Source organism: Mustela lutreola, chromosome 4, assembly GCF_030435805.1.
Source record: "Mustela lutreola isolate mMusLut2 chromosome 4, mMusLut2.pri, whole genome shotgun sequence".
Classification (NCBI taxonomy): Eukaryota; Metazoa; Chordata; class Mammalia; order Carnivora; family Mustelidae; genus Mustela; species Mustela lutreola.
This window is the reverse complement of record NC_081293.1, coordinates 126477955-126497498: the sequence shown is the minus strand read 5'-3', so window position 1 is coordinate 126497498 and position 19544 is coordinate 126477955. Positions and strand designations below refer to the sequence as shown.

Genomic DNA, 19544 nt, shown 5'->3' with positions numbered 1-19544 from the left:
ATGAAGTGGAGATTAAGCAAAAAACTTCATGCCTGGATGCTTCTTTGTAAGGTAGTTAAAATACCATCTAGTAACCTTCAAAGATGGGCTACTTTTTAATTTAAGCTTTCATTTTAATTACTTAAAGAAAGTGACTCTGCTCCATGTATCTGACACTTAATGCATTCAACACTTTTAATACATCCTGGAAACAGGCATAAATTGGAGAACAGAAATTCATTTCCAGGGACAAAGGATAGGTCAAAAGACTAGGCATTCTAAGATCAGTTTTATGTTTCTTAAGATGCAATATGGCTATTATCTAAATCATACCAGACTGTATGGATTCTAAAATTTCAAGCTTATAAAAAAGAAAGTTGTTGTGAGACTAAAAATACATTGATTCTGTTACCTTTTAGCCGGTGACTTAGAATCTGTTCCAAAATAGCTGCAAAATTGTTAAATTCAGGAGAGGAATCATCAATTGTCTCAAAGCAGGACCGATCAATCAGGGTCTTCACAGAAAACCTGGGAAAGAAAGAGTTAATTCATTCACCTAAGTAGGAAAAATGGAAAGAAGTATTATAAAGATACTTCATAAGTATTATGTATACTGAAAACTCTACTTATTCAAATTTTCTCTGTGAATAGAAAATTTTACACAGACACCAGTCTTTCAGTTACATACTTCCTATCTATCGAACACAGTAAGACTTAGGAGTAGCTCATGGTCTTCACGGACATTAAAATCAGAATTTGAAAATGACCTAAATTATTAAATCCAAAAACTCAAAAGCTACCCTATAGCTAATAAGAAATTTAAGTGTCTGACCCAAACGCTTTTAAGAGTTTTAGAGCACAAAATTGAATGAAACAGGATGCAAGTATGCATGAGGTGTAGATCCAAAGTTTTTCTGAGCTTCATAAAAAGGAAAAATTACAAATCTGTAAAGTGTGCTGTATTTTTCCTTCTTATCAGAATGTCCCTTGTCTCTGTTTTTGACTGTCATAATCAATGTGTTTTCCAAGACTCAGCTCAAACACCACCTCTTCAATGAAAAATTATCTCCTGTATGTTCCTAGCACGAGCATTTTGTTTGTAGGGCCCCGTAAGAGACCATTTCAGTTTATCTTACTGTTGTTATCTGTAGTATCTATCTTACTAGAATATAAATTCCTTCAGGGCGACTATAAATGTGTGGAAACATATCTTCTGCACATTTAAAATTTCCTCAGCTTCAGCAGAGAGGATCCCTTGTCAGTAACTACTTGATTTATATGTAAGCTCTATTATGAAAGAATAGGAAAGAAATATTTACATGCCAATACCATGGCAAGACAAAAGAAAAAGTTTATGATTGTTTACATGTAACCACATTCATGTCACCAGCATCAAAGCTGGGATACAAAACAGTTCTGTCATCTCAAGCAATTGCTTCATGCCATGCCTTTATAGTCATACCCTACGAAGGGTGAAAAATGAGTGCCTACGGAAGGACAATCAGTGAGGAAGGAAGAAATAGGGCAAACTATGACATTTTTAAGCAATTAGAAATGTAAACTATGAGGGAGATAAAGGAATACAAATACTTCTTGGGTTTTAGTCTTGTTGGTTTATACTATTCAATCAGGACAGAAAATAGAAATAAATATAAAGGGTAATATAAAGAGATCTTTTTATATGATTACATCTAAAAACGCTACACTAAAAATTCTCTTTGTCTCCAGTTATAATGTGTAGGGAAATGAAAAAAAGTAGTAAAACATTTATGTAGTACACTATAATTTAAAATATTAGAAATACTGAGAATTTAAGGAGTTTTCTTTGTAAAAAAAAAAATTACCAACAGTAGTTTGCATTCTTACTGGATAACTTAAAAATATGGAGTGAGTGTATTTTCTATGCTTTGGCAAATTATTCCTTTCTAAGTGTGGACCAGTTTCCAACATTTTATCCTTTTGCATTTTCAACTGTGAAAATCTTAGGGAGGCCTTATAATGTGAAGTGGCTTGCCAGTACCACTTTGCTGGGACCTCCTTTTTGTCATAACCACTTGGTGGTTATGACACTTAACTTCACTACGTTCTACCTAAATTCCCTTGAATAGCAGAAATGTCAATATTCCCATGATAAACAAATTCTTTCTTTCTCTTTTTTAAGATTTACTTATTTATGTTAGAGAAATTGAGAGAGAAAGAGCAAAAGCGGGAGGGGTAGAGGGAGAGGGAGACTCTGAAGCAGACTATGTGGGGCTCAATCTCAGGACCCTGAGTTCACAACCTGAGCCAAAACCAAGAGTCAAACATTTAACCAACTGTGCCACTCAAGACACCCTTGTGATTAACTATTTCTTCTGTAATTCCACTTAAGTTCAATTCAAATTTCACTTCTAGTGTCAGCACTTTCGTTTCTTTAACACATTTTCATCTCTGTTGGACAATTCACTCTTTTAATTACCCTTATTTTGTAAAACATCATGTGGGTTTATCACCAAGACATAAGGAAGCTATACAATTACATGTTTTAATTTCTGTGCATGAACTAATAACACATGCAAAGTGACCAGTGCTAGGCAGACTTAGAAACAAATGATGTGAGTGGTCACTGATTGTGGTGTGCATATGTTATTAACACACTGAGTTGTAGACTATGGTGCCAACAACAAAATCTCATCTTAAGCAATTACTCACAGTTAAAGAACCATGGTAGTCAAACTCAAACTGTGTTGGTATAGGCTGGTAGTAAACAAATTGTAGTAACTGAAACAGTACATAGTAGAACTGCACAAATTGAGGACTGCCCCATTTATTAATTACAAACAGAACAATTCATTGCATGTTAGCATAAATAATGTATAAAATATATCTTTTCCAAAACAAGAAAAAATTAGCCAGAATAGCACTGTTGTAGCTCTTTGCAAATATCTTTAATGTGTTGAACAGAAGAGAATAAATCCTCCCATCTGCTTCTGTGGTCAGTCTACTTTAGTATTATACACCAAGCAGCCTCTGAAAAACACTACAGACTTGTTAAAGAATGGGAACAAAAAGGGAGATACTTTCTTAGAACTGTTAAGAAAATAATTTCTGACCTTTGGACCTCTGAAGAGGTGAGGGTCTGGGAGTATACTTTGAGAACAACTACCTAAGGCATTTTTTGTATGTAATGAAATAACATTTCTCTTAGGTAACCAGAATAGTAGTAATTATATATTCTTGAGAGCACTGAGAAAATAATTATTCAAATAATTTTCAGCCTTCTTTGGTCAGGACAAATAACATTTACCTAGGTGGATTAATGTTCAGTACATACGACTATAACTACAACTGGGACTCAAAGGCAGAAGCCATTATGTACAGAAAAAGTAAGAACAGCTAAGAAAGAAGTAACACTGAAGTGGTCTCTGGTACCTAAAAGATAGTCAAGTTAGATAAACATCAGAAGCAATGCATGAGTAAATGAATAGAAACAAAAAGAGGATAAACAGATAAATCAGGTTAAAGAGAAACTTGAAAACTTGTTTTTGTTCTTATGCCCATCTCATTGATAATATAGGGGAAAATTCTGCCAATCCTTAGCAAACTTTTAATAAGAACAAATAAGTACAATGTTCTTATTCAGTAAGAGATTGAAAAATGTTCCTAAAATGAATAAACGAAACCCCTAGTCTGGATTTTGACCTAAATAAAAGGAAACTTTGGAACATTATGGGGCGCCTGGGTGGCTCAGTTGTTAAGCGTCTGCCTTCAGCTCAGGTCATGATCCCATGGTCCTGGGATGGAGTCCCAGCACTGGGCTCCCTGCTCAGCAGGGAGCCTGCTTCTCCCTCCCTAAATCTCCCTGCTTGTGTTCCCTCTCTGGCTGACTCTGTCAAATAAAAAAATAAAATCTCTTAAATAAATAAATAAATAAAATGTGGCATTTAAGACTGTAATGCATATCAGCAAAATGAACAGAAATTTTTACTTAAAAATAACACAGTACTTATTTCATCAAAAAGAGCTATGTTTGGGGACACCTGGGTGGCTCAGTGGGTTAAAACCTCTGCCTTCAGCTCAGGTCATGATCCCAAGGTCCTGGAGTAGAGCCCCGCATCAGGCTCTCTGCTCAGCGGGGAGCCTGCTTCTCCCCTCTTTCTCTGCCTGCCTCTCTGCCTACTTGTGATCTCTGTCTGTCAAATAAATAAAATCTTTAAAAAAAGAGCTATGTTTAAATATTCAGTTTGTTTGACAGAGAAAGAGTGTTCAAGGGTTGGGGGGGAGCAGCAGACAGAGGGAGAGGGGGAAGCAGGCTCCTGCTGAGTAGGGAGCTGATGTGAGCTCCATCCCAGGACTCTGGGATCATGACCCAAGCTGAAGGCAGATGCTTAACCATCTGAGCCAGCCAGGTGCCCCTGGATATTCAATTTCTACCAATAAAAATTTGATAAGATTTTTGTCACTATTATCTTCTAGAAATAATACAACAAATTATCCACATTGTAAATTATAATGGGAAGATAGACCATGGATATTAATACATATATATTTGAAGCACCAAGAGCCATACACACATCAGTTGTCAATAAAATATATGCATCTTTTTATTATCTTATCAGTAGCTTGTATTCCTACAGAAGACACTATTTGCCTGATGAAAACCTAGGGTGGTAAATCTCAGAACACTAAATTACTTTTAATCCAACAACTGAAAAAAATAAAAACAAAGTCCAGATATCCTAAAGCATACCTTTAGACACAAGTTCTGGTATTTCCAAGCATGAAGATATTTAAGGGTGAGAAAGCATTTTAAATACTCTATTACATCAAGGTTGATAAGGAAAAAAAATAATGTTTCCTGCCTTTGCTTCATCATTTATATCCTATTCTCTTCCTACCAACACAAATAAAAATTTCAGAAGGTAACTCAGTTCCTCAGAATCCATGTTTTACTTCTAGCTAGCCAAGTCTTCCCACTCAACACTTATTTCGCTAGAATTATGTAGCTAGCTCCATTATGCCAAAATAATAAGAATCTTTTCCTCCATAACACAGTAACTAGCTAAGATATGCTATAAAAACCAAACCTGTAAAAAGAATTTCAATACATCTAAAAAAATATAACACAGATGCTGAGCTATTTCCTGATAAATGATGACATTAATATTAGTCATCTATTTCCTGAAAAGGACTGATTTTAAAATAATGAAATGACAATTTGATGAATGTCTAAAAATACCAAATCCAAGTCTAAGTAACAGCTTTTACATAAGAATTAAAAATTCAAAAATGTACATAAAAGGGTCATATAATGAAGCACAGTTGTTTTTTTTTTAAGATTTTATTTATTTATCTGACAAAGACAGAGATCACAAGTAGGCAGAGAGGCAGGCAGAGAGAGAGGGGCAAGCAGGCTCCTTGCTTTGCAGAGAACCTGAGGAGGGCCTTGATTCCAGGACCCTGAGATCATGACCTGAGCCAAAGGTGGAGGCTTAACCCACTGAGCCACACAGGCACCCCTGAGGCACAGATTCTCTTTTCCTTTCAATGCCCAAAGAAAATTTTTGTTAGGTCAGAAATAGGAAAGAATGATTGTAAATAAAACCGTCGAACCTAAGAAAGCACAAACTACCGTCTTCTCTTTGGCGACATACCGGCAAAAATAAGATAGTTACCCAAACTATGTTTAAAAGATTTTCATTACAGTACATTAAACTAATTCCTCCCATGAGTCATAGATTTGTACACAATTTAACCATAAATAATTAAAAAGTAAAAATGTAAAAACAAAATATAAAATTAGTACTCTCTTAAATTTCTACATTACTGGAAAGAAACTGTTAAAAAGTAGAAATCTGCCTTTAGTATTTGAGGCTCTGCATTAGTTATATATACATATATATTCACATACATGCAGAATGATCCAGTAGGAAAAAATACATTCCTATCCCCTTACAATAAGCAAACATGCTTCAAATACCATAAATTTCAGGATGCCTGGGTGACTCAGTTGGTTGAACGTTTGACCCAATTTGGGCTCAGGTCATAGTCTCAGGGTTGTGCAATGGTCGTAGAGCCTGCTTAGGATTTCCCTCTCTCCTCTTTCCTCTGTACTCCCCCCACCCCTTGCCACTCTCTATCCCTCTTAAAAAAAAAAAAAAAAAAAAAAACCATAAATGTCACACAAAACAGATTTTCTTACTTATACCATTAAATCTCTTCACCAAAGAATTGTATCTGAAGATAACAAAAGTACATAAAAGCATCTAGAATCATCACATTTCAAAATGAAAAGGATTTCAGATAAGTAATTCATAATTTGTATTTTTAAGTAGAACATAACTATCTAAATCTTGCAATAAAATTCTTACCACTATTTCACACCAAAATTACAGAATTCCTTTTAGCAGGAGTCTACAACTACTGTCACAGACCAAATCCAAACTGTTGCCAGTGGAACACAGGAAAAAAAAAGTCCCAATCAATTTATCTGAAATGGTAGCCTAAGTCTATCACTTAGACAAGACAATAGTCTTGACTATTTTAAAAAACTTTACCCTATATAAAAATTAAAAGGAGAGAGATAAGTGTATTTTATTTTTTTTAAATTTTTTAAAGGATTTTATTCATTTATTTGACAGACAGAGAGAGGCAGGTAGAGAGAGAAAGGAAGCAGGCTCCCCACCAAGCAGAGAGCCCAATGTGGGGTTCGATCTCAGGACCCCAGGACCATGACCCGAGCCAAAGGCAGAGGCTCTAACCCACTGAGCCACTCAGGTGCCCCAGAAAAGTGTATTTTAAGATATTTTTCCTCTCTGTACTTTTATTTATTTATTTTATTAAGCACCTGTGAAGTGCACGATTTTATTTCTTCAATAATTTATTTATTTTTATTATGTTCAGTTAGCCAACACACTGCATCAAAAACTAATAATGTACTATATGTTGACAAAAGTTCTTTTAAAGAGAATTGTTAATCTAAGTATTTTAAGAATGAGATACTAAATAATTAACATCTTGTATTACTATAGAAGCAGACTGATGACAACAGATTGCCCAACATAAGAAATAACATTAGATGCACTATATTAAAAAAAGGGGGGGGGCAAGACAAAATTTTCCAAAAAATAACAAAAAACAAACAAACATCTAAAATTAGAAAGCTAATAAACCAAGAAAACTTCCCATCTTAACACAAATTAACTTATTAAATCTCTTATATGAAATAACTCCCAATTAAAATCATTTTAATGAAGAATACTTTATACCCTTGGACCACTTATTCTTCTGGAATCCAAATGCTCTTTATCCAATAACAAACAAGAATATTCAAGAAACACATTTTAACATCAGTAAACTAGTAAACTAGATATTCACAGCAGCAATACAGCAATAGAAAGAATGGGGGCTTTAATATCAGAAGGCCCTACATTCAGACCTGTCTGTGCTATTATCCATTCCTGTCAAGACACTTAACCTCTCTGAACCTCAGTTTCCTCAGTAATCAATTACCAAATTATTGTGATGATTAGAAGAGATACCATACATAAAGGATTTTTCAACTTATACAAAAATTACTAAATGTTAGCACATACTCTTTCTTTTTAGAGCATCAGTATTTCACTGAATAACATCTAAACACAGAAAAAAGAGGCAAGAATTTCAAGTGTCTATGTGTAAACTCATCTTCTAAAGGACTTAACAGGAAGCAGTCATGGTTTATGAGTATCAGAAATGCTAAGAAAATTATGGTTCCCATGTTCTGATTATATGGCTCAAATACAAACATATATACCCATGCACGATTTAGAACCAGTTCATATGTAGCCGGATACAGTGAAGGAAGCACCTAAGAGGAAAGCACAATGTATTTTGAAACCAGATATATTTGGGTTTGAATTCTAGCAATGTTAGGTTTAAATATAAAATAAATCTGATTGAAATAGAAATTGCTTCATATATGAAGAGCATATTAAAGAATTTTCATTACTAGTCATAAATGCTCATCTAGCATTTTTCCTCCAAAAAGCATATTCTGCATGCATGAAATAAATTAATGTATCTTCATCAGATGTTAAACACAGTTGTTTCGTGTTTTTAATTTTATTAAAATTTGTACATACATGTATGTATACCTGTATGTATATATGTATCATATACACACACATATGTGTGTATACATATATAGGAATAAATAAATAAAAACTTTATATATATATACACAAAGTTTTTATTTATATATAAAGTTTTTATTTATTTATTTATTTGTTAGAAACAGAAAGAGAGCACAAGCAGGGGGAGCTGTAGGCAGAGCAGAGAGAGGGAGAAGCAGGATCCCCACAAAGCAAGAAGCCTGATACAGGTCTTAGTCCCAGGATTCTGCAATCATGACCTGAGCCAAAGACAGACACTTAACCAACTGAGGCACCCAGGTATCCCTTTACTTACATTTTAATATTAATTTTGAGACTTCATCCAGAATACAAAAGATGTGTTAATTTTTAAGTGAATGTACTAAGAGAAATTAAAAATTTCAAAATCAAATGTTAAATTTGAATATATGGGGGATACTGTTACTTCTTATAAGGACAATCACCATTACCGGAAAAAATGGACAATGTGATTTTATTTAAGGCAAAAAAATGTGTGCATTTTGAGCATTTTCTTTTAGACAATATTTTCAAAACAGTATGCATTTTATATCTTTTACCCATTTTTGTGAAATAAGCTCTATAGACTTGAAAATTAGAGTAGATGCTTTGGTAACGAAATACTTAATAAAAATTTGTTTAGCTCAGCCTCACCTTTTTAAAAAAACTATTATTCGAACACTGGAAGAGATGAATTTTTTTCTATTTCCACATTAAATTCAATTAGCATAACTCCATTCAGAAGAAAGCAAATTCTACTGCTGAAACTATTAGACATTTAAAACTCCTCTGAGTAATCATTGGAGTGACTTTTAAAAAATAAGTGATGATGATTTTCTAATTCAACCTTCAACCTTATTTTGGAAATGTCATCCACTGCTATTATTCTTCACTAGTTATAGCTACCTCATTTGATAAACATGCCTACCATGCACTAAATGCTGGAAATAAACTAGATGCTGAGTAAACAGATTCCAGTGTTTGAGAAATTCACATTCTAGTAAAAGACAAAAAAGATAACTAGATTTCAGCATAATTGGTGCTATATTTATTTATGTAACCTATTCCAGATAAGACTTCAGATTGCTTATGAGGGCATATAAAATACCATCAGTTGGTTGCATAAATTAAAATTGGGGAAGATGAAAAATGTGGGAACAGACTAAGCAAGATGGAATAAATGGTGGTAGACTCATGTACGGAGTACAGCTAGCAAAACTGGGAGGAATTACAGGAATCATATGTTTGAAACCTGCAAAGAGTGGCTGAAACAGTAGGAATTAGAGAAGTTTAAGACTCCAGAAAGAAGAAAGCCAAAAATCAGTGCACTGCTATAGTTGCTTTTACCCAGGAGTGTCTGCTAGTTCTGAGTGTGGCAGGGCTAACTCCCACAGAAGGCTGCTAGGAACAGAAACACCAGGAAAGCTTTTGAAGGAGACCTGGGAAGACCTCAAACACCTTCTTGTCATCAGAAGACTAAAATCCTAATCAGAAAGCCTCTGGTTAACAGAATATAGCATTTGATAGTTCCAGAAAACAAAGTAATAGTTTAGGACTATTGGAGAAAGGGTGCTGAAAAATATACCTAATCTATGTTTAAAACTGTGGATGGTCAGGGGCAAATGAAAGGCTGAGCAAGACTTACCAGGGTTGAAATCCAGCCTGGATTTGGCACATCCCTGACTAGATGAACGTGATCATCTACCACTCTAGCTTCCAGAATAAGATAACATTAGTAAAGAAAGTGAGCACTACCCTGTATTATGAGCCATGGGCCCTAGTATGCTCTTGACCATGTTTTCTTCAAATTGACAGATGCACTCCACCTGTTTACTCTTCTGTGGTCTTTTCCTACTTTATGTTATGTTCTGATGAATACTTTTGACATAATGGTTGACAAAGGGTAAGTGTAATAGAACTTAAAGAACAAAAGTGCTGAAAAAATTTCATACTATCTGACATTCAATAAAATAAATCTAGATATGCCAAAAAAATAAGACCACATGACAAAGACAGGAAGAAAGAAAACTCAAAAGAGATGTAAGATGATATAAATATTCTAAATTAGAGATGAAAACTTTAGGATAACTATAATTAATATGACCTAGGGAAGACAGGAAAAGATGGATATAGATAAAAAGATACATATTTTTATAAGAGATTTAGAGTCTATTTTAAAAGAATTGAATCAAAATTCTAGAACTATCTAAAATTAAAAACTCGTTTAATTTACTCAGTAGATGAGAAACAGTAGAACAAGATTAATGAAAAGGAAAAGAAGTCAATAGAAAATATACAAACTGAAGCAGAAAGAGAATAAAGAAGAGAAGATACAGAAAAGGAAGAACCTAAGGCAAGTAGGCCCTGGTAAAATTTAACATACATGTAACTGGAGCATAAAAAGATAATAGCCCAAATTTTTCCAAACCTAATGGAAGAGCAATGGCAAGGGTAAATATGCAGGTAAATACAAATGTGTATTAACTGAATATCAAGTATAAATATAGCAATAAGATTCTTGCAGAATTTAAAATATATATAGACAAAGTGTATAGGATGAGAAGGAATAAATTAATTAAATTTATATTACACTGTGATAAATCAAGAATAATTGCCAAAAGAATGGGAACCTAACATAAATACAAAATAAGAAAAAAAAATATGACTACCAAGTTCACTGAGAGAAAAACTAGAATAGTGGAATTTAAAAAAAATACGGATCTATAAGAAGGCAAGGAAAGAGAAAAACGTCAATATAAAACAAAGAGAAAAATGGTAGCTATAAACCCAAATACAATAACATTAAATATAAATGGGCTAAATACTCTACATAAAAGACTAGATAAAATCCCAAACTCAATTCTATCCTGCCTATTAGAGACACTTTAAATTTAAGGACAAGAAGATTAAAAGTTAAGGATGGAAAAAGAGACACCATACAAACATTAACTGAAAGAAAGCTGTTTTAACTCTATTAATAGCAGACAAAATAGACTTTAAGACAGTAACAGTATTAAAGAAAGATATTTCATGGTGACAAAGGAATCCAACCCCTAGGAAGAAGTCACAATAAGATTTATTTATTTTTTTGAGAGAGAATATGAGCAGAAGGGGCAGAGGGAGAGAGAATCTGAAGCAGAGCTGGATGCAGGACTTGATCTCATGAGCCTGAGATCACGGCCTGAGCCAAAATCAAGAGTTGGATATTTAACCAACTGCCTGACCCAGGTGCCCTAAGAGCTCACAATCCTAAATCTGTGCACACCCAATAATAAAGCAACAAAATATTGACAGCAAAAATGACAGAACTAAAGGAGGAAATAGACAAAAGTATACTCAGAGACAGACCTTAACATATCTCTCACAAAATTAGACTAAGCATATAAAAAACTAGTACGGGATAAAGAATATATGGAAAGCACAATTAACATACTTAGATACAATTAACATGGAACATGCAATCAATGACAGATTATATATATTTTTCAAACACACATGAAATATAAAAATTAACCATATACTATATTACAAAGCAAGCATAAACAAAATCTCAAATGTTTGAAGTCTTTCAGAGTATGTTCTCTATAAGTATAGTGGAATTAAGTTAAAAATCGGTATCTAAAAATAACTAGAAAATCCCTCACTATTTGAAAGTTAAATAATAAATGTTTAAATAACCCTTGAGTTAGAGAAATCCCAACAGAAATTAGAAAACATTTTAATCTAATTAATAGTAAAGATACAACATTTCAAATCTTGTGAGCAACCCCAAAGTAATGCCAAATAAGGGCATTTCTAGATTTAAAAGGCATATATTAGAAAAGAAGAAAGGCCTAAAAACAATGATCTAAATTCCCATCTCAAGAAATTAGAAAAAAAAAAAGAAAAACAGGAACTTAGAGTCAAGGAAATAATAAAAGAAACCCATGAATTAAGAAATAAATACATGGCAGAGAAAACTAACAAAGCCAAAAGCTGACTTTTGAAAAGATACATAAAATTCATAAACTCCTAGCAAGCAAAAACATGAAAAAAACAGAAATTAGCAGTATCACGAAAGAAAATGGAAACCCACTATAGCTTTTTTAAACAATAAAGTGATATGAAGAGATTTGAAAGATCTTAAGAATAAATTTGGTAATATATACGAAAAACTCACTGAAGCCTGATTTGTGAAGAAACAGGAAATATGAGTTGTACAGTGTCTATTAAATAAATTGAATCTGTTACTAAAAAGACTTCCTACAAAGACAATTAGCAGTTCAGATTTCTTCCCTGGTGAATTCTTTAAAAAGTTTAAGAAAGAAATATTATTCTAATGCTATACTAGTTCTTCTGCTGAAGAATATTTCCCAACTTGCTTTATAATGTCAGATCATCTTAGTGACAAAACTAAACAAGGACACTGTAAGAAAGAACAATTACAGATAAATCTCTTCCTTGTACAGGTGAAAATCCCAAATGGAATATTAACTCATCGAATGCAAAGATAAGTATAAAAGATAATACAACACAATGAAGTGTTTTTGTTCCGGAATAGTTTAACCTTCAAAAGTCAATCAATATGATTCACTAAATAACCAGAAAAAAAGGAAGAGAAATTATGTATATTTTGATAGAAAAAAACATTTGATTGCAAACATTTACCCCATGGCAAAATTTTTAGTATTTTCTGCAATACTGTGGTTATCCAGTGCAGTAACAGAAGAAAACAAAGGCATGAACTTTTAAACAAGCAGATAAAATGACTGTATTCAAAGTTTAAAAAAATAAAAAATGGCAGAAAATCTGTTAGAATTAATAAGTAAATCTGGTAAGATTACTACATTACAAGACAAATATTTTAAGAAGTTGATTTTATGTCTATATACCAGCAAAAAAAGAAAATTTAAAAAATTTAGTGATCTGTTACCATATAAAAACATAAAAGAATAAGTTTAGAAAGGGACATATATATATTTTCACAACTACAAATATTTTTGAGAAAATTTTAAGACTATTTAAGTACATGAAGGGTAATACACTTTTTCTTGACCTTATTGCTAGTTACAAAGTAGCATCCTCTTCACAAAAATTCACTGAGCTGTACACTTATGCTATGTGCACTTTCTGTATGCAGATTATAAGTCAATAATAATTTATACGAAAAATGTGAAAGCAAAGTGAGCTAAGAATAATGCTAAATGCAATACTCCCATGTTCTACGTGTCTTTTAGAGCTTGGCCACAGATTTAACACTAAAATTTCTAAAGCTTACAAGAAAAAAGAAGTTGTCAGTTACACATTTGTGTCCAGTAGATATAAATAAACCAACTGCCTAGAGAAACAATTCTTGGCACTAAAATAAGACAGCTATTTCTCATAGAAATCTTAACAAAAAGAAGACACTTCTTGACATAATAAACAATGTTCTTGACAACTTCAAGACCTTCTGTGACTGTTTCTTCTGATGACACACAATATAGGCCGATGGAATCTTACCAATGCACAATTGTGAAAAAGCAAGTGGTGACAGGATTGTGTGAAGCAATGCTGTCTACATACCCAGCTGCTTTCTGATATTTGGACCAACTCAGATACAGATCTTCTAAACTTGTAAGACTGAACACATGAGCGGATAAGCTTCACATATTCCCCCTTGAATATCCAATCTTTCAACAGAGCTTCTGACATTTATCAATCAGCTATGAGTTAAGATAAGGGAAGATAAGGGAAGTTAAGATAAGCAGGAAAAGTTACATATGTGGAGGACAGCTATTTCCCTGAGTATGAACTCATTTTAGCTAAGAAAAGAGATAATGACCTATACATGCTGTGAATTTTATCCAGGACTAATAGCTGAAAAGATGATCATGCTACCTCTGTCACCAATACCTATCAGGGCTCTTAACAATCCTCAGAAATGATACTGAACCTTCTCCAAAAGAATACAACTAAAAATGTTGATCAAAGACCAAACCCAAAGTTTTGCTACACAGAACATGACTAAAAGAGCGTTAGCCAAAAATATAATCACTTTAGCCAAGGTATGAAGAGTCTCATGAGGCATATTCAAGCAAATAGTTACTAGGAAAGTAAGTCCCTCAATTTGAAGTTCTTTAAAGGATTATCTTGCCAATCACACTAACATTTTATGTATCTGGAGTTCACCCACCATGTTTAAACAGAGCTAGAGACATTTTTTCTGATTATTCATCAACTAGATTGTTGAGTTCAGAGTGCTAAAGCTCGCTTACTTAACTGAGGCCTCTGGCTGCCTTTTTTTTTTTTTTTTTAAACACATGACAAATTTACTTATTTGCTTTCCTAGTTCACAGCCAATTCTAATAAGTATGTGAAGATAGGAAGCACAAAGGAAAGAGCTGCTAGAAACAGGCAGAGTTGTAATAACAGATAACTTGGTAGGAAGCAATAGCAGAATGCAAACGCAGAGGAAAAAACTTCAAACACACAAGCTTCTTAGGGCTATGTCGCAAAAAGCTCTATATCTCAAGAGTCCTCAAGGGCAGCCACCGCACATATTCACAGAAAGAGATTCAGAGTGAATTCTTCAATAAAGATTCTATTACTCTTTAGAGAGTCTTTTTAAAGAAGATAGGGAAATTGTGTAGTACATTTTTAAAAGTGATTCTCCCAAAATGTTTTAAATATTAATATTTATTTTGGCTTAGATTTAAACACTTAAATTCTAAACTTCAGTTATACGGAAGACTGCAATCCACAACCAATGCTGGGTAGAGCACTATAGTTGATGGGAGAATTTTAAGCTTAACTCAAACATTTATAACATGGAAAAGATAAGCACCTCATTCCCTGACTACACTGGAAAAACAAGGCCCTACTGTTACTTGAAATAAGATTCAAATTATGAAATAATATCTTCACCTACAGAAAACCAAGAATAACTATGTACATCTTATTAGAAGTACTTGAATTTTGAAAACCATCGTTTGTCTCCAGTCATCACACTTTCTCCCTAAGTGGTTCTTGTTAATCCTTTCTATCCACAAGACAGGAAAATTATGACTGTGTGAGGAGTTTCTCTTAAGGTATTAGGTAAAAGTTTAATAAATTTTATATTAAAATCTGTTTATGCATATATAAACTGAATACTTAAATAACTTTCTCATAAAATGATGTTAACCTACAGAAAGAGACTTTCCATTTTAATTCTCTTTGCCAACAGAAGTAAAATAAAAAGAATATGTAAGTTTTTCAATAAAACATGAAGCATAAAATGACAGAAAAAAACGACTAATGTGCCTGGTTTTCTATGGATGAAAAATAGAAATAAAAAAAAAACCTGTAGGACTTTAAAAAATTAATTTTTCAAAGTTCTACATGGTAAAGAATATGCAAGGGAAATGCTAGTTGGTACACAGAGCCAAAATCAGCCTATGATTATTCTGGAGTTGAGCATGGAATATTTAGAGGCCTCAAATTACCTAGTTTCTCTCCACCACGATCTGTAAAAAAAAAAAAAAGGATGATAAGATAGTACTAAGTACCATACAAGTATTTTAAAGGCTACAATGCATAAATTTTCAGTAGAACAAAAATAAGAGATGAAATAATTACATACACAATCACAATGAATAGAAATTAAATTCAATTCACGTCCTATCTTACCTAACCCAGCAACCCACTTCAAAAACTCCACACCATAACAATACTGTTCGTGTGCAAGGCTTTAAACCTAAAGAATTGCTTAGTTACATAATAAAGCTTTAAAACTCAGCTGAGAATATGTCTAAGTTGTTTAAGGGGTAAAGAAAAGCATTATCGTATAAATAATATAGATACAGTGGAATGATATGTGGTGATAGGGGGAGCATTTTGTTTTGATTTGCTTTGGTAAACTGTTCACAAGTTTTCTAGAATATCAGTGGAGGAACATAAAATGGAAGGCACAGTTCAAAATGTTTTTGTTTAGAGAGAAAAATGCACATACCTGATCTAGCTGCCATTAAACATATGTCTACCATTACCCTGCTCATATTTGGAGAAATTCAAAATAAAGTATCAACACATTTTATTTGCAATCTATCATTAGTTTTAAGGCTGTTATTGAAGGTTACTAATGATCTAGGCTAAGATGATTTTACAGATCTGAAACCTAGATAATGAAATGCTTGCATGGCTTGTTAAAGGACAAAGAACTAAACAACAAAGTAAATTTAGAACTCAAACTCTAAACCAACTTCTTCACAACTTAAATATCAAATCACCTCTACTTAATATATAAAAATTTAAAAATGAGTTCATTAAGAGACAAGGGTGAGATACCACACTTTGGTAACTTTGAAAGGCAAAGAAACATAAATGCATAAATATTGATTTGTTGAGTCAGAGCTACTTAAAACATCCAAATGGCCTCGAATGACTTTTTTCCCCAAAAAGTAAAAGCCTTTTAGACAAAGCCTATCAAACAGTTCCCATTATTATTAAGGAGGATGATAATTTATATAAACCATCAACTCTTCAGATGTGAAGAACAGCCTTAGTAGTAAATCCATATAAATACACTAGTTGAAATCTAAGCCAAACATTGAAATCTATTTTAGCTACAACACTATATTTATGTGTAAATTATAACTGAGGTCAGCACTTATATTCTTTTTGCAATAGAAAACAATAATCATGCAAGTAAAATTAATGAAAATACAGCAAGCCTGGACAGCTGTCCACACAAATCAGTGTGATATGACTGATATGTCTTAAATATAACTTAAAATGTTATTTAAATAAAATTGAGGTACAAGTCCTTTCTTCTGGCCTTCCTCTGATGAGGGAGCAGATGAACATCAAGTAACTTAAAATCAGCCAGGACAAAAACGGAGAGGCAAAAGAAAGAGTACCCACCACTGAAATTATTCAATCAATAAATATTTACTGAGCATTGGATGCTATAGTATGAAGAATTACTTTTAGAAAAGAAAGAAAGAAAGAAAGAAAACAACTGAGCAAAAAACTGCACTGTAAAGTTTAACTCTGAGGGAGCTTTTATGAAACACATTACCACAAGAATGTTGGATCCTGCTTAAGATAATCATCTTTTTAAAAAATCAAGTAATAATCTTTAATATATGTAAAATACATTAGCCTTGCATATTGTTCTAATTTCCTAACTTAAAAAAAATTTGCCTGGATTTAAAAAAATTGAATACCTGTCTTCCTCAAAGGTTGTATCCTAGACAGCACAAATGGTAAATTTAACCAAGTCCAAATTACTTTACTGTTTACAGCTCAAAGTGCCATACAGTTAGTGAGGCAGCCTTCCTGCTATGTAGGCAAACATCTGTAATAGTCCAGGTTAAAAAAAACAAAAAGTCGCTCAAAGTTATTGAATAGAGGTCCCAGTATAAGTATTTGTATGCTCTGTCAGATGCTTGATACATTTTTACACTAGAAATACACAGAAATTGAAAAGGAGGGAAAGGTGTCATTTTTTAACTCTTAGAGGATTACCAATGGTTGCTGTTGAGGTGTTTGGTGAAAAATCAGTTATTTCCAAATATAGACACTAATTATTCCCTTTACCTTTGTGTATTTCCTAGAATAAAGGAATACTACATTTATAATCAGAAAACCTTTAAAGAGGGGCGCCTGGGTGGCTCAGTGGGTTAAAGCCTCTGCCTTGGGCTCAGGTCATGATCCCAAGGTCCTGGGATCAAGCCCTGCATCCTGCTCTCTGTTCAGCAGGTAGCCTGCTCCCCTCCCCAACCCCACCTGCCTCTCTGCTTACTTGTGATCTCTGTCTGTCAAATAAATAAATAAAATCTTTGAAAAACTAAAGAAAAGAAAACCTTTAAGGAAAGGGAGACTTGGAATAAATCATTGACACGAAGACTAAGTACCCTCCACAAGTCCCACTTGGAGAATAACAACTGCAGAAACTGCACTAGCACTGCAATTTAAAAGTGGAGAGAAAACACACACACACACACACACACACACACACACACACACACACGGCAGGCTTGTAGTAGACATTCAATACTGGGGGAATGAAATAACTGGCTACATACGTAAACAAGCCAAAACAAAAACAAAATGCATTCCGATTTTGAGGCAACACGGTAAGCAATCACAGAAACGACGACTTCGCCAAAACGTGGCTGACAGCTTAATGGGCACTCAATGAAAGAGCTTTTCCTTCCTGTCCTCCTCTCTCACTCTGACACTAGAAGACACATTCAAAACAAATCCTCCCCCAGCCCCGCCCCAAGCCTGATCCTCGCCCGGCTCCAGCCCTGAAACTGTCTGAAAGTCCGGGGCCTCACGGTGCCCAGACCCGGGCCCCTGTCAGAGCTCTCGCGACCGCGGACACGCCCGGTGCGGCAGACACAGCACGGCCCCCCAGTCTGAGGGACCCCCAGGGGCTCGCGCACTCGCCCTCAGCCCTCGGCGCCGGCGGCCCCCTCCCGTCGCCGCGAGCCGCGGGCCGCGCCGTACCTGCACACCGTGATGAGGTTCCTCCTCTCCACCGCAGCATTGCGGGCGCTGAGGCTCTTCTTGCCGCCGCCGCCGCCGCCGCCGCGGCTCCCGCTCAGGCCCCCCAGGCTCCGGGAGGCCATGGCGGGCTGACCCCCGCGCCCCTTTTGTCTGCTGCTACCCCTCCCACCCCCCACACCTGCTTCCCAATGCTCCTGTTCGTTTTGCTACCGTGGGGGCACTGGCGAGTCGTGGGGGGAAGGAGCGGGGACCGACGGAGGGTGTGGAAGACCGCGGGGGAACTCGTACCCGGGCACTGGTGGCTCACGCTCCGCACCCAAGCTACACACACACACACACACTCACACACACACTCACGCGCACACACGCATGCACCTCCCCCGCCCTCGCGCGCGCCGCCGGCCGCCAGGCGGAGCGTGCGGGGCGGTGTCGGCGCTCCCCGGCTTCCCGAGGGACCTCGGCTGCCAGCACGCGCGCGTGCCCGCCGGTCCGCACGCCCTACCACCTGCCTTCGGCCGCCACTCGCGCCCCAGACGCGACTGCTGCGGTGAGGCCACGAGCCTCGCACGCGCGGCCCCGCCCTCCCTGCACCTATCAGGTCAACGCAGTCCACCTGGAGCCAATCGCGACACGCAGGGGGCGGGATCGGCCTCGCGGCTTTTAAAAGCAAGGTGCTCGAGCACCGCCCCGGCGCGTGGGCAGCTGTCAAGACGCCGGGCTCGCGCTCGCAGCCCGCGTGCCGCAGGCAGCGGGCATGCAGCGGAGCAGAGCTGCAGTTTGCTTGGGGATTGTGGGATGCGAGGCGCCGGAGAGACCCGGGAGGAATGCAGATCGTTGTCGGGAGCCCAGCTTTAACTGCTGGGATCTCTAGATTTAGCGGCTAATATTTCCACGGCGAAATCCTATTCCCAGGTCCTCAGCCCAGAAAATGCGGCAGTCCGGCGCTCTCAGCAGACCCAGGACTTGACTCCCAGGAAAGGA

General features: G+C 35.7%; 1 protein-coding gene across 7 annotated transcripts in view; it reads right to left on the bottom strand.

Annotated features, from left to right (window-relative positions):
* The window catches only part of RUNDC3B (RUN domain containing 3B), a 140181-nt gene extending 121065 nt beyond the window's left edge, over positions 1-19116 (bottom strand). For 2 of the 7 annotated variants that reach the window (XM_059171020.1, XM_059171018.1), the window contains exons 1-3: positions 18564-19115; positions 15554-15574; positions 392-507 (exon numbers count right to left, since the gene is read on the bottom strand). In XM_059171020.1, coding sequence (XP_059027003.1) covers positions 392-507; positions 15554-15574; positions 18564-18685 — 259 coding nt within the window. In that variant the 5' untranslated portion in view covers positions 18686-19115. Of the gene's footprint in view, positions 1-391; positions 508-15553; positions 15575-18563 lie in introns of all 7 variants that reach the window. The other 5 variants (XM_059171017.1, XM_059171021.1, XM_059171019.1 and 2 more) reach the window with 3 other exon arrangements.
* Positions 19117-19544: the final 428 nt, after the last annotated feature.